Raw genomic sequence first — 12092 nt, forward strand, 5'->3', positions numbered from 1 at the left:
TTAAACAATATATGCCCATGCAGTTAAATTGTAAGGAAGAAAAAAATAATATCAGAATCTTGTAATATTTTACAACATTCATTCGTAGCTCACTCCCATTACATTAAAAATACACAGGAGGAAAGAAAAAAAGAAAATGTATTACGTTAGGTCCAGTTATGTTAGAACAAGTGTGCCTTCACAGCATGCTGCTTCTCATGTCCACAGCATCACCTTCCCTCACTGGTAGTAAAACTATTTCCATGCTACATGTCAGCTGGAACAATGAAAGAATGTATTACCAAACTTATGCGTCGCTTGTAGCTCTGGTCCTTTTATTGCCACATAACACAGCACTGAACAAGGGTGTTCAAAAGTAAGTAATTTTCAACTGTGAATCAGCTATAGCTTCTTCAAACAGCCTCCACAGTAGCTTAATACCTCTTGGTCATGCCCTTTACTGCTGCGCAGTACATTGGTATGTTGTAATGATTGTTACATGTTGCGACTATGGAACAAGCTTTCAAAACTCGTCTCACACACTGAATGTCTATGGACATGCCAACAACATGAAGTGGAGTCTGCCCGTCTTTATTAACTTGCTCGGGGTATGCCCCGACCTTGAGCAGCAGCTTCACACTTTCAGCATTGCCCACAGATGCTGCATAGTGCAGTGGCGTGTTACCATGATTATCCACTTTTTCCACCCTTGCACCAAATTCTAAAAGTCGCTTCACACACTCGGTGTCACCGGACATACTGGCGAAATGTAGTGGGGTCTGGCCATCTTCATTCACTTGCTCGAAGTATGCCCCAGCCTTGAGCAGCAGCCCCACACTTTCAGCGTTGCCCACAGATGCTGCATAGTGCAGTGGCGTGTTACCACGATTATCCACTTTTACCACCCTTGCACCAAACTCTAAAAGTCGCTTCACACACTCGGTGTCACCGGATATACTGGCGAAATGTAGTGGGGTCTGGCCATCTTCATTCACTTGCTCGAAGTATGCCCCGGCCTTTAGCAGCAGCCTCACACTTTCAGCGTTGCCCACAGATGCTACATAGTGCAGTGGCGTATTACCACAATTATCCACTTTTTCCACCCTTGCACCAAATTCTAAAAGTCGCTTCACACACTCTGTGTCACCAGACATACTGACCAAATGTAGTGGGGTCCGGCCATCTTCATTCACTTGCTCGAAGTATGCCCCAGCCTTGAGCAGCAGCCTCACACTTTCAGCGTTGCCCACACATGCTGCATAGTGCAGTGGCGTGTTACCACGATTATCCACTTTTTCCACCCTTGCACCAAATTCTAAAAGTCGCTGCACACACTCTGTGTCACCAGACATACTGGCGAAATGTAGTGGGGTCTGGCCATCTTCATTCACTTGCTCGAATAATGCCCAGGCTTTGAGCAGCAGCCTCACACTTTCAGAGTTGCCCACTGATGCTGCATAGTGCAGTGGCGTGTTACCACGATTATCCACTTTTTCCACCCTTGCACCAAATTCTAAAAGTCGCTTCACACACTCTGTGTCACCGGACATACTGGCGAAATGTAGTGGGGTCTGGCCATCTTCATTCACTTGCTCGAATAATGCCCAGGCCTTGAGCAGCAGCCCCACACTTTCAGCGTTGCCCACTGATGCTGCATAGTGCAGTGGCGTGTTACCACGATTATCCGCTTTTTCCACCCTTGCACCAAATTCTAAAAGTCGCTTCACACACTCGGTGTCACCGGACATACTGGCGAAATGTAGTGGGGTCTGGCCATCTTTATTCACTTGCTCGAATAATGCCCAGGCCTTGAGCAGCAGCCTCACACTTTCAGCGTTGCCCACAGATGCTGCATAGTGCAGTGGCGTGTTACCATGATTATCCACTTTTTCCACCCTTGCACCAAATTCTAAAAGTCGCTGCACACACTCTGTGTCACCAGACATACTGGCGAAATGTAGTGGGGTCTGGCCATCTTCATTCACTTGCTCGAATAATGCCCAGGCTTTGAGCAGCAGCCTCACACTTTCAGCGTTGCCCACTGATGCTGCATAGTGCAGTGGCGTGTTACCACGATTATCCACTTTTTCCACCCTTGCACCAAATTCTAAAAGTCGCTTCACACACTCTGTGTCACCGGACATACTGGCGAAATGTAGTGGGGTCTGGCCATCTTTATTCACTTGCTCGAATAATGCCCAGGCCTTGAGCAGCAGCCTCACACTTTCAGCGTTGCCCACAGATGCTGCATAGTGCAGTGGCGTGTTACCACGATTATCCACTTTTTCCACCCTTGCACCAAATTCTAAAAGTCGCTGCACACACTCTGTGTCACCAGACATACTGGCGAAATGTAGTGGGGTCTGGCCATCTTCATTCACTTGCTCGAATAATGCCCAGGCCTTGAGCAGCAGCCCCACACTTTCAGCGTTGCCCACTGATGCTGCATAGTGCAGTGGCGTGTTACCACGATTATCCACTTTTTCCACCCTTGCACCAAATTCTAAAAGTCGCTTCACACACTCTGTGTCACCGGACATACTGGCGAAATGTAGTGGGTTCCGGCCATCTTCATTCACTTTCTCGGGGTATGCCCCAGTGTCCAGCATCAGCCTCACACTTTCAGCATTGCCCACAGACGCTGCGTAGTGCAGTGGTGTGTTACCACGATTATCCTCTCTTACCGCCCTTGCACCAACTTCTAAAAGTCGTTTCACACATTCTATGCCACTGGACAGGCTGGCAAAATGTAGAGATGTGTCATTATCTTTGTTCCTCCTGTGCACTTCAGCTCCTGCTTCCACCAGTAGCCTGAGATATGCTGAACTGCCTTCTTCTGGTGCCCTACTTGGGGGTGTGAAACCAGAACCATCCTTCTGCTGTATATCTACACCAACTTTCGGGAGATGCCTCGAACACACTGGGTTGCTGCTGAATACAGTGCATAGCACGGCACTGACACTGTTAGCGATCCTCGCTGTCACATCTGTTTTCGCTTGCAACAGCTGCCTCACACGCAAGGCGTTACCTCTTTTTGCTGTCTCAAGGAGAAGTGTGTTAAAGATGCCTCTCACCGGGATACTGTGAGCAGCTGCACGTAGGAGGCGCTTCAAACTTTCATGATTGCCAGTATAGTGCAGTACTGAGAGAGAATACCGATCTGTCAACCAAAGGTTTTTGACTTCATAGGCCAGCAACTTGACAAATTCTGCGCTACCGCTGTTGGTTGCTAAGTACAATGGTGTACAACAGTCTGAGTGTCTGCTCTCCTCCAGTTGACTAGTTCCACTGGATTCTCGATGCATTTCCATATTTGATCCAACACTTGTTGACGTTCTCTCCATCCAGTATTTTAAGCATAAGCAGCTTCGCAACCTGTAAACAGTAATGATGTTTTAGAGTGAACAATGGTACTGATTAAATTTATAATTTTTATGTATTTTTTGCCACATAAGCTTTACCAATGGCCATATAACAGAAAGTTAACTTCGTCAGACATGTAAGTTATTTTATATGCACTTTGAATGCATGGCGCTATGAACGTCACTAATTTGATCAACAACATTTTATTTTCTAAGAAACATCTTTTACCTGTTTTGAAAAAAATCGATTACAATGTTATGTCGTTTCACAGTGAGACACTAAAACCGACGTTTCGACCGTTTTTGGAAGGGTTCTCTTCCTGGTGACTGAACTGCTGGATGTATAACGACGTCTGAGATACAGAGAGTCAGAAACTATGGTACATGTAAACGAATCCCTTTTGGTCATTTATCTTACTTGAGAGGTTTCAGCGGTCACGAATGCAAGCTGCAGCTTCACGGACAAATTAAATCAATATTCCAGAGCGGCCACAATGTCCGAGATCCATTGTTAGCTGCAGCAGGCAGAAGACGTGCTTTGTTGGTGATGACATTTTCTAGCTTTTGACTGAGACAAACTAACGCTGCAGTGTTGTTCTTCGATACGCCACTCTAGAATTTGGCACAGAAATAACTAAGTTTTGTCCGTGCAATTCGCACCTTTAGTTATATGTTAAATCTGCCTTCAGGATTTTCTTTTGTGGGAAACCATGAACGCAAGACTCGTGCGCCAATTTGTAATTCTACATTAGTATATTTTTATGTTCACGTCGATTGTGCATAATCTTTCACCGATTGTATTAAAAACAGTCGGTATTGAGATACGTTGTGAAATTTCGAACTTTCGCGAGTACCGCAATAAACTCCTACTATTATCGTCAACTGTAGCCGTAAACTTATTTGTACTCTTTTAAAATTTTTGGAAACAGTAGGCCTAATCTCGTGCAAAACACTAGTTTTCTAATTTCCTTGTATAGTTACGTGAGAAACTGAAAATTTTCTGACGTTTGCAAAACTATTTTCTTAAATTACCGTTAGGGCTGGTTCGGATAACGTCTTTCGTAGCAAATCAGCGTTTGTGAATCATAGTTACTACCAAAGAATAGATCACCCCAGATTTCATTGTATATTAATGCAAATAAACGGGCATTTTTGAGAATTTTTGGAAGTTGCCATTGTCCTGTGCATAATCTAATTTGTAGGAAATCGACGTTTATGATTTAGTTATTGTAGCAGATATTCTAACTAACATTATGTTACATCTAGTTTTTCCTTGAAGAGGAGATATGTTATCCACATTTATCGTAAATTACTCTATTTTTGAGTTTGTTAATAAATATAATTAACTTCAAATGTGTTAGTAAAACAGTAATTTTTACCACGGGTTTTTCTGTTGCCTTTATACAAATTCGCTTTGTGTATTTCCTTCAATTCCTATAGAAAATCAGTAATCTTTTTAGATCAACAGATTTGAAAGATAATCAGCAGGCTTAGTTTAATGTTGTTTGATCACCTACATCTACATCCATACTCCGCAAGCCACCTGACGGTGTGTGGCGGAGGGTACCTTGAATACCACTATCGGTTCACCCTTCTATTCCAGTCTCGTATTGTTCGTGGAAAGAAGGATTGTCGGTATGCCTCTGTGTGGGCTCTAATCTCTCTGGTTTTATCCTCATGGTCTCTTCGCGAGATATAGTAGGAGGGAGCAATATACTGCTTGACTCCTCCGTGAAGATATGTTCTCGAAACTTCAACAAAAGCCCGTACCGAGCTTCGGAGCGTCTCTCCTGCAGAGTCTTCCACTGGAGTTTATCTATCATCTCCGTAACACTTTCGTGATTACTAAATGATCCTGTAACGAAGCGCGCTGCTCTCCGTTGGATCTTCTCTATCTCTTCTATCAACCCTATCTGGTACGGATCCCACACTGTTGAGCAGTATTCAAGCAGTGGGCAAACAAGCGTACTGTAACCTACTTCCTTTGTTTTCGGATTGCATTTCCTTAGGGTTCTTCCAATGAATCTCAGTCTGGCATCTGCTTTAGCAACGATCAACTTTATATGATCATTCCATTTTAAATCACTCCTAATGCGTACTCCCAGATAATTTATGGAATTAACTGCTTCCAGTTGCTGACCTGCTATTTTGTAGCTAAATGATAAGGGATCTATCTTTCTATGTATTCGCAGCACATTACACTTGTCAACATTGAGATTCAATTGCCAATCCCTGCACCATGCGTCAAATCCTCCTGCATTTCAGTAAATTTTCCATTGTTACAACCTCTCGATACACCACAGCATCATCTGCAAAAAGCCTCAGTGAACTTCCGATGTCATCCACAAGGTCATTTATGTATATTGTGAATAGCAACGGTCCTATGACACTCCCCTGTGCCACACCCGAAATCACTCTTACTTCGGAAGACTTCTCTCCATTGAGAATGACGTGCTGTGTTCTGTAATAAAATGGTACAAATGGCTCTGAGCACTATGGGACTTAACATCTGAGGTCATCAGTCCCCTAGAACTTAGAACTACTTAACCCTGACTAATCTAAGGACATCACGCACATCCATGCCCGAGGCAGGATTCGAACCTGCGACCATAGCGGTCGCACGGTTCCAGACTGTAGCGCCTAGAGCCGCTCGGCCACCGCGGCCGGACTTTCTGTAATACACAGCACTAGCCGAAATCCAGCCAGTGGATCCTGTCTCCTCTCCAGAAAGTATGAGATCTGTCAATACTCACCCACTTGACTGTTAGTGGAGTTTCAGTGGTAGATCTATGCATACTGTTGTGTTAACGGGTACCAGGGAGGACTCAGGGTGTTATACCGATCCCACTAACTAACAACTTCGAATGCAGTCTGTTGTATCGGCTGCCGCAGAGCAGCCGTCAACTCGGCGCGGCGTGCTACAACACAGCGAGTACCGCTGGCGCCACAGACGATGTCAACAACTGGCGCCAGTGAACGCGTCGACGCGGGGTTAGCGGCAGCGTACACACCACTATCGATACGGATTACCCTGGCGGCGCTGTCCTTGCCAGCAGAGTGAGCAACCGTATAAGGGCGCCATCTACCAACACACTGATTGGCCGGACCTGCGGATTTAAGCGAGCTACCTGGGCCCGTTTAACCAGTTCAATCTTCGCCGATGACTCATTCCCGCTCACGCCGCGGTGAATTACGCATAGCTGATTGTCGCTGTTGCTACTCGATATGTCGGGACGAGGAAGGGGACGCAAAGCTGCTGCCTTGGCGGAGTTGCTGCTCACGTTAGCAGGAACATCCGGCAAGAAGAAGAGGAAGACTGCAGCGCAGTGCTTTCGCTGCCAAAAGCTTGGCCACGTCGCCAAGCACTGCAGCGGAGCAGTTGCGTGCTTGAAGTGTGCGCAAGCACACGACACACGTGACTGCAAGAAGCAGAAGGACGCCCCCTGCACCTGCGCCAACTGCGGTGGCGCACACGCGGCCAACGCCCGTTCCTGCGCCTACAGAAGAAATTGGCGCGGACCGGAGAAGAAGACGCAGAAGCAAGTGACCACCACACACGAAGAGGTGGTCACTTGCACAGAAGACGTCGTCACCAGGCGCCTTAACGACGCCGTACAAGAAGCCATGTCCGCCTTCAAATCCGCCATGGCGGAAGAGAGGGCGGCCATGCTGGCGGAACTGGGCGAGGCTCGGCGTCAGATTGCTGTGCTGACGCAAGAGCTTCGCTCAGCCAAAGCAGCTTCCGCCGCAACAGTCGACACCGCCACCCAGGCGACTCCTCCACGCGTGGAGTTCGCGACGGTGGCCACGCAGACCGACGTGCCTGCCGAAGGGGAGGCAACACAGCACACGACGGAAACTGAAGCAGCAGCGCAAGAAGAAGAGTGGGAAGAAGTCCCATTCCTCCCGCTTCCAGATATGTACAGCGCAAGCGCTGTAACGCAGAAGATCGCCGCATCGCTTCGCGATGGTACGTACCCCCACCACGACAACCCTTATCCTTTCGTTCCACCTAACCATCCTAAGCCTCAACTCCCACATCGCCCAGTTGGGTATCCAGAAGGCCTTCTTGGTCTTTCTAGGGAGGAGTTCAATCTGATTGACTCCTACCCTATCTTCACAGAGTGGCAAATGCGCTGTATCATCATCGCTCTGGTCAACGGAGAATATGATAAAGCGGGATGCATTCTGCACAATATCCCAACCGAGGGAGAGCCCTCAGCAACAAGTAAGAAGAAGAAGAAGAAAAATCGTCATATCGACAAGCCCAAGAAATAGGTCACCGGCACTCCTTGCCAGTCCAGAAATACCTACCAGTACAGAAAGAAGATTCGTCAAGATTCCCAGGGGAGTAAAGGCCAACAGGCCACAAACTTCCAACCGAACCTCCTCACAGTGAGAAAGTCATAAAAGGAGCAGCAGCAGTCGCCGATGACTGTGTTACTACCCGGTTGCTGGATTCACGATGACCGAACCATACTGTGGCCTCCCTGGCTGGAAACTTGCGACGCTTCGGTATCGACTGGTTGGTAGGGCTTGTATTCTCTACTAGTGACTGATTTCTCCTTGGCGCTACAGCCAGCGAAATGTTGTGTAGTCGAACTTAAGTTTTGTTTTGAGTGACAGAAGGTCAAATTTGGTTATCACGGAATATTTGTTGTGTTATAGTGCGGACATAACACAGTCTTTCACTAAAACTGAGCCAGTGGAACTCACTTCACCTGTTTTGGGGAAACCTGTTCAGTCCGGTGTGAAGAGCAGGCAAAAGGAAAAGGTTAGGGGACTATTGATCGTCAGCAGATCAAAATTATGGTGGATGATGGTGTCTTTAAGGAAATAGCAGCAAGAGACAGGAAAGGACACTATGTGCACTCAGCGTGAATGACAGGGGCCTCATTCATCATGTTGAAGAGACTATTCCAGCAGCCATTGAGGGAACAGGCTGCAACCAACTCCAGAGTGTGGCGCACGTTGGAACAAATAATGCCATATGTCTGGGCTCGGGTCATACTTGATCATCCTAGCAATTGGCAGAGAAGGTTGAGAAGACCAGCCTAGACCTTCAACGAAGCTCACAGTCTGCAGAATTGCCCCCAGTACTAATCGTGGTTGCTTGGTTCTGAGTTGAGAGGAAGGACTGAACCAGACACTTCGAAAGTTCTGTGACAAGCTATGTTGCGACTTTCTGGACTTGCCCCATAGGGTTGAGGGTTGAGAACTGTGGAGTCCCCCTTAAGGGGGTAGGTGTGTACTACACATCAGAGGCTGCTATCCAGGTAGCTGACTACGTTTGGGATGCACACATAGGTCTTTCATTAGTAGACACTCCATCTGGTCCAGATAACACCTATTGGAGACCTAGAATTATAAATGTAAGGTCCGAAAGAATGCCCCCTAGCTGCCAAAGCATTGATAACGAAGTGCCAGAGTGAAGTGCTCATGGCAAGCAGTGATAATACTAGATACAGAAAGCTGGTTGAAATCTGAAATTGACTGCAGTGAAAGTTTTGGGGAAAATTTAAGTTTGTATTGGAATGGTGAGCTAATGGGAAATGGAGGTGCTGTATTTGCCACAGTAGACAACTCAAATTCACCAAGATAGAAATTGAAGCATGTGAAATTGAATGGCCAAGACGAAGTCTCAGGGGAGGGCATAAAACGGTAACTGAATCCTAACGCCCACCAGACTCGCTCTTAATGAAACTGAAAACTTAAGAAAACCCTTAGTTCACTTGTATGCGAGTTCTCCGGACATACTGTAATCATCAGTAGACACTTTAATCATCCAACAATCAATTGGAAAAATTACAGCTTTGCCTTCTCTGAAAACTGCCTCGAGCATATAGTTCGGGGCCCCACCCAAGAGGGATATATATTGGGTCTAATCGCAACAAATAGACCAGACCTCTTTGAAGATATCCACAGCGAAACTGGTATCAATGATCATGACACGGTTGTGGCATCAACAGTCACCGAAGTACGAAGAACAACTGAAACAAGCATAAAAATATATATGGTCAGTAAATTAGACAAAAATTTAGTATCGTCGAATCTCAATGAGGAACATGAAACTTTCAGCACGGAGAAGGAGCATGTGGAGGAACTATGGCTCAAGTTTAAAAGAATAGTTGAGCATGCACTGCATAGATATACAGACAGTAGAACACTCGCTGTAAAGAAACTTCTAAAGAAACAGAGACTAGTGCATAATAGGAGTAAAACAAAACGTAGGACTATAGATAGAGAGATGCTGAATGAAACACGTTTGGCTGTCAAGAGAGCAATGCGCGAACCTTCAATGACTCTCGCAGCAGAATATTGTCAAATGATCTTTCACAAACCTCGAAGAAATTCTGATCGTATGTATAGGTTGTTAGTGGCAAAAATGTCAGCGTCGAGTCATTAGCGAAAGAGACAGGAACAAACTGAGGGTGCCAAAGCAACAACTGAAATGCTTAACTCTGTTTTCAAATACTCCTTTTCAAAGAAAAACCCGGGAGAATTGCCCCAATTTAATCCTCGTACTACTGAAATGATGAATGAAATAAGTATTAGTGTCACAGGTGTTGAGAAACACCTGAAATCGTTAAAATTGAACAAAGCTGTAGGAAACAATGGAGTCCCTATCAAATTGAATTTGCAGCTGAGTTAGCCCCCCCCCCTTCTAACTATAAACTATCATAGCTCCCTCGAGCAAAAAACCATGCCCAGTTCTTGGAAAAAGGACATGTCACACCTGTTTACAAGAAGGGCAATAGAAGTGATCCACAAAACTATCGTCCAATATCCTTGACATCGATTTGTTGTAGACTCTTAGAACATACTTTGATCTCAAACACAATGAGGTGTCTCGTACAGAATGACCTACTCCGAAAACATAGATCACGTGAAAGCCAACTTTCACTTCTTTCACATGACATACTGAAAGCTTTGGAGCAAGAGTCAGGTAGATGACTTATTTCTTGATTTCCTAAAAGCATTTGACTCAGTACCACATCTATGCTTATTGTTAAAAGGTCGATCATATGGGGTATCATGTAAAATTTGTGTTTACACACATAATGGTCAGCCGTTGCGCATCAGTACTTACAAGAAATACAAGAACAAACCACATAACAGTGTACACAAGGCACTGACAACATACACATATGAAGCCTTACGCCCAACTGAACGTACACAGAGACCAGTACTGGTAAGCAAAACAACTGCCATCATCAGATGACGCTGGCAACTATTACAGTACATAAATGACCATAGCAAAATGTAACAAGCAAAAGATCACACACTGAAAATCAACAAATTATATACTATACAATTTGAAAACCACGGAGGAACCACGCAGACATAGTACACACTTCACGAAACCTTTTGCATCACCCCGGTTCCCAGAACTCTGGAAGATAGATGTTGATAGTGGATATTGTATGACAGACACAGTCCCTTTGACTGTTCAGAGATGTCACTAAACCCACCCAAAGATGTAGACAACCATGCATGAGGAGCGCCTATTAGACGGAGGGGGTCCGACAGCCCATCAGTTCCAGTCATTCCACCAGGAAGGAGGTACACGGCTCGTGTTGTCTGTAGTTCAACCTGCCTAGACGGGCAATACCGCGGTTCGATCGCGTCCGCATTGTTACTTTGTGCCAGGAATGGCTCTCAACAAGGGAAGTGTCCAGACGTCTCTGACTGAACCAAAGCGATGTTGTTCGGACGTGGAAGAGATACAGAAAGACAGGAACTGTCGATGACATGACTCGGTCAAGCCACCCAAGTGCTACTACTGCAGTGGAAGACCGCTACCGACAGATTATGGCTCTGAGGAACCCTGACAGCAACGCCACCATGTCGAATAATGCTTTTCGTGCAGCCACAGGTGTAGTGTTGCGACTCAAACTGTGAGCAATAGACTGCATGATGTGCAACTTCAATACCGACGTCCATGGCGAGGTCCATCTTCGCCACCAGGACACCATGCAGAGTGGTACAGATGGGCCTAAAACATGCCGAATGGACCGCTCAGAATTGGCATCACGTTCTCTTCACCGATGAGTGTCGCATACGCCTTCAATCAGACAACCGTCGGAGACATGTTTGGAGGCAACCCAGTTGGGCTGAACACCTTAGACATACTGTCAAGTGAGTGCAGCAAGTTGGAGGCTCCCTGATGTTTTGGGATGGCATTATGTTAGACCGACGTACGCCGCTGGTGGTCACGGAATGCACCGTAATGGCTGTATGATACGTGAATGCTATCCTCCGACCGATAGTGCAACCATATCAGCAACATATTGCCGAGGCATTCGTCTTCACAGACGACAATTCGCCCTCCCCCCCCCCCCAAATCGTGCACATCTTGTGCATGACTTCCTTCAGGATAACGACATCGCTCGACTGGAATGGCCAGCATGTTCTCCAGACATTAACCCTATCGGTCATGCCTGGGATAGATTGAAAAAGGCTGTTTATGGACGACGTGACCCACCAACCACTCTGAGGGATATACGCCGAATCGCCGTTGAGGAGTGGGATGATCTGCACCAACAATGCCTTGATGAGCTTGTGGATAGTATGCCACGACGAATACACGCATGCATCAATGCAAGAGGACGTGCTACTGGGTATTAGAGGTACCAGTGTGTAGAGCAGTCTGGACCATCATCTCTGAAGGTCTCGCTGAATGGTGGTACAACATGCAATGTGTAATTTTCATGAGAAATACAAAGGGCGGAAACGATGTTTATGTTGATC

General features: G+C 46.1%; 1 protein-coding gene across 1 annotated transcript; it reads right to left on the minus strand.

The window, feature by feature from the left end:
- Positions 1-413: 413 nt before the first annotated feature.
- LOC126106170 (serine/threonine-protein phosphatase 6 regulatory ankyrin repeat subunit C-like) lies at positions 414-3290 on the minus strand. Its single transcript, XM_049912409.1, has one exon. The coding sequence runs from the start codon at positions 3288-3290 to the stop codon at positions 414-416; it is 2877 nt and encodes a 958-aa protein (XP_049768366.1).
- Between the last annotated feature and the right edge of the window lie 8802 nt (positions 3291-12092).

This window comes from Schistocerca cancellata, chromosome 10 (genome assembly GCF_023864275.1).
Source record: "Schistocerca cancellata isolate TAMUIC-IGC-003103 chromosome 10, iqSchCanc2.1, whole genome shotgun sequence".
Lineage (NCBI taxonomy): Eukaryota > Metazoa > Arthropoda > Insecta > Orthoptera > Acrididae > Schistocerca > Schistocerca cancellata.

What these genes read in the sequence shown, in the direction of transcription:
- LOC126106170 (XM_049912409.1), bottom strand. Translation starts at nt 3,290, where the DNA reads ATGGAAATGCATCGAGAATCCAGTGGAACTAGTCAACTGGAGGAGAGC.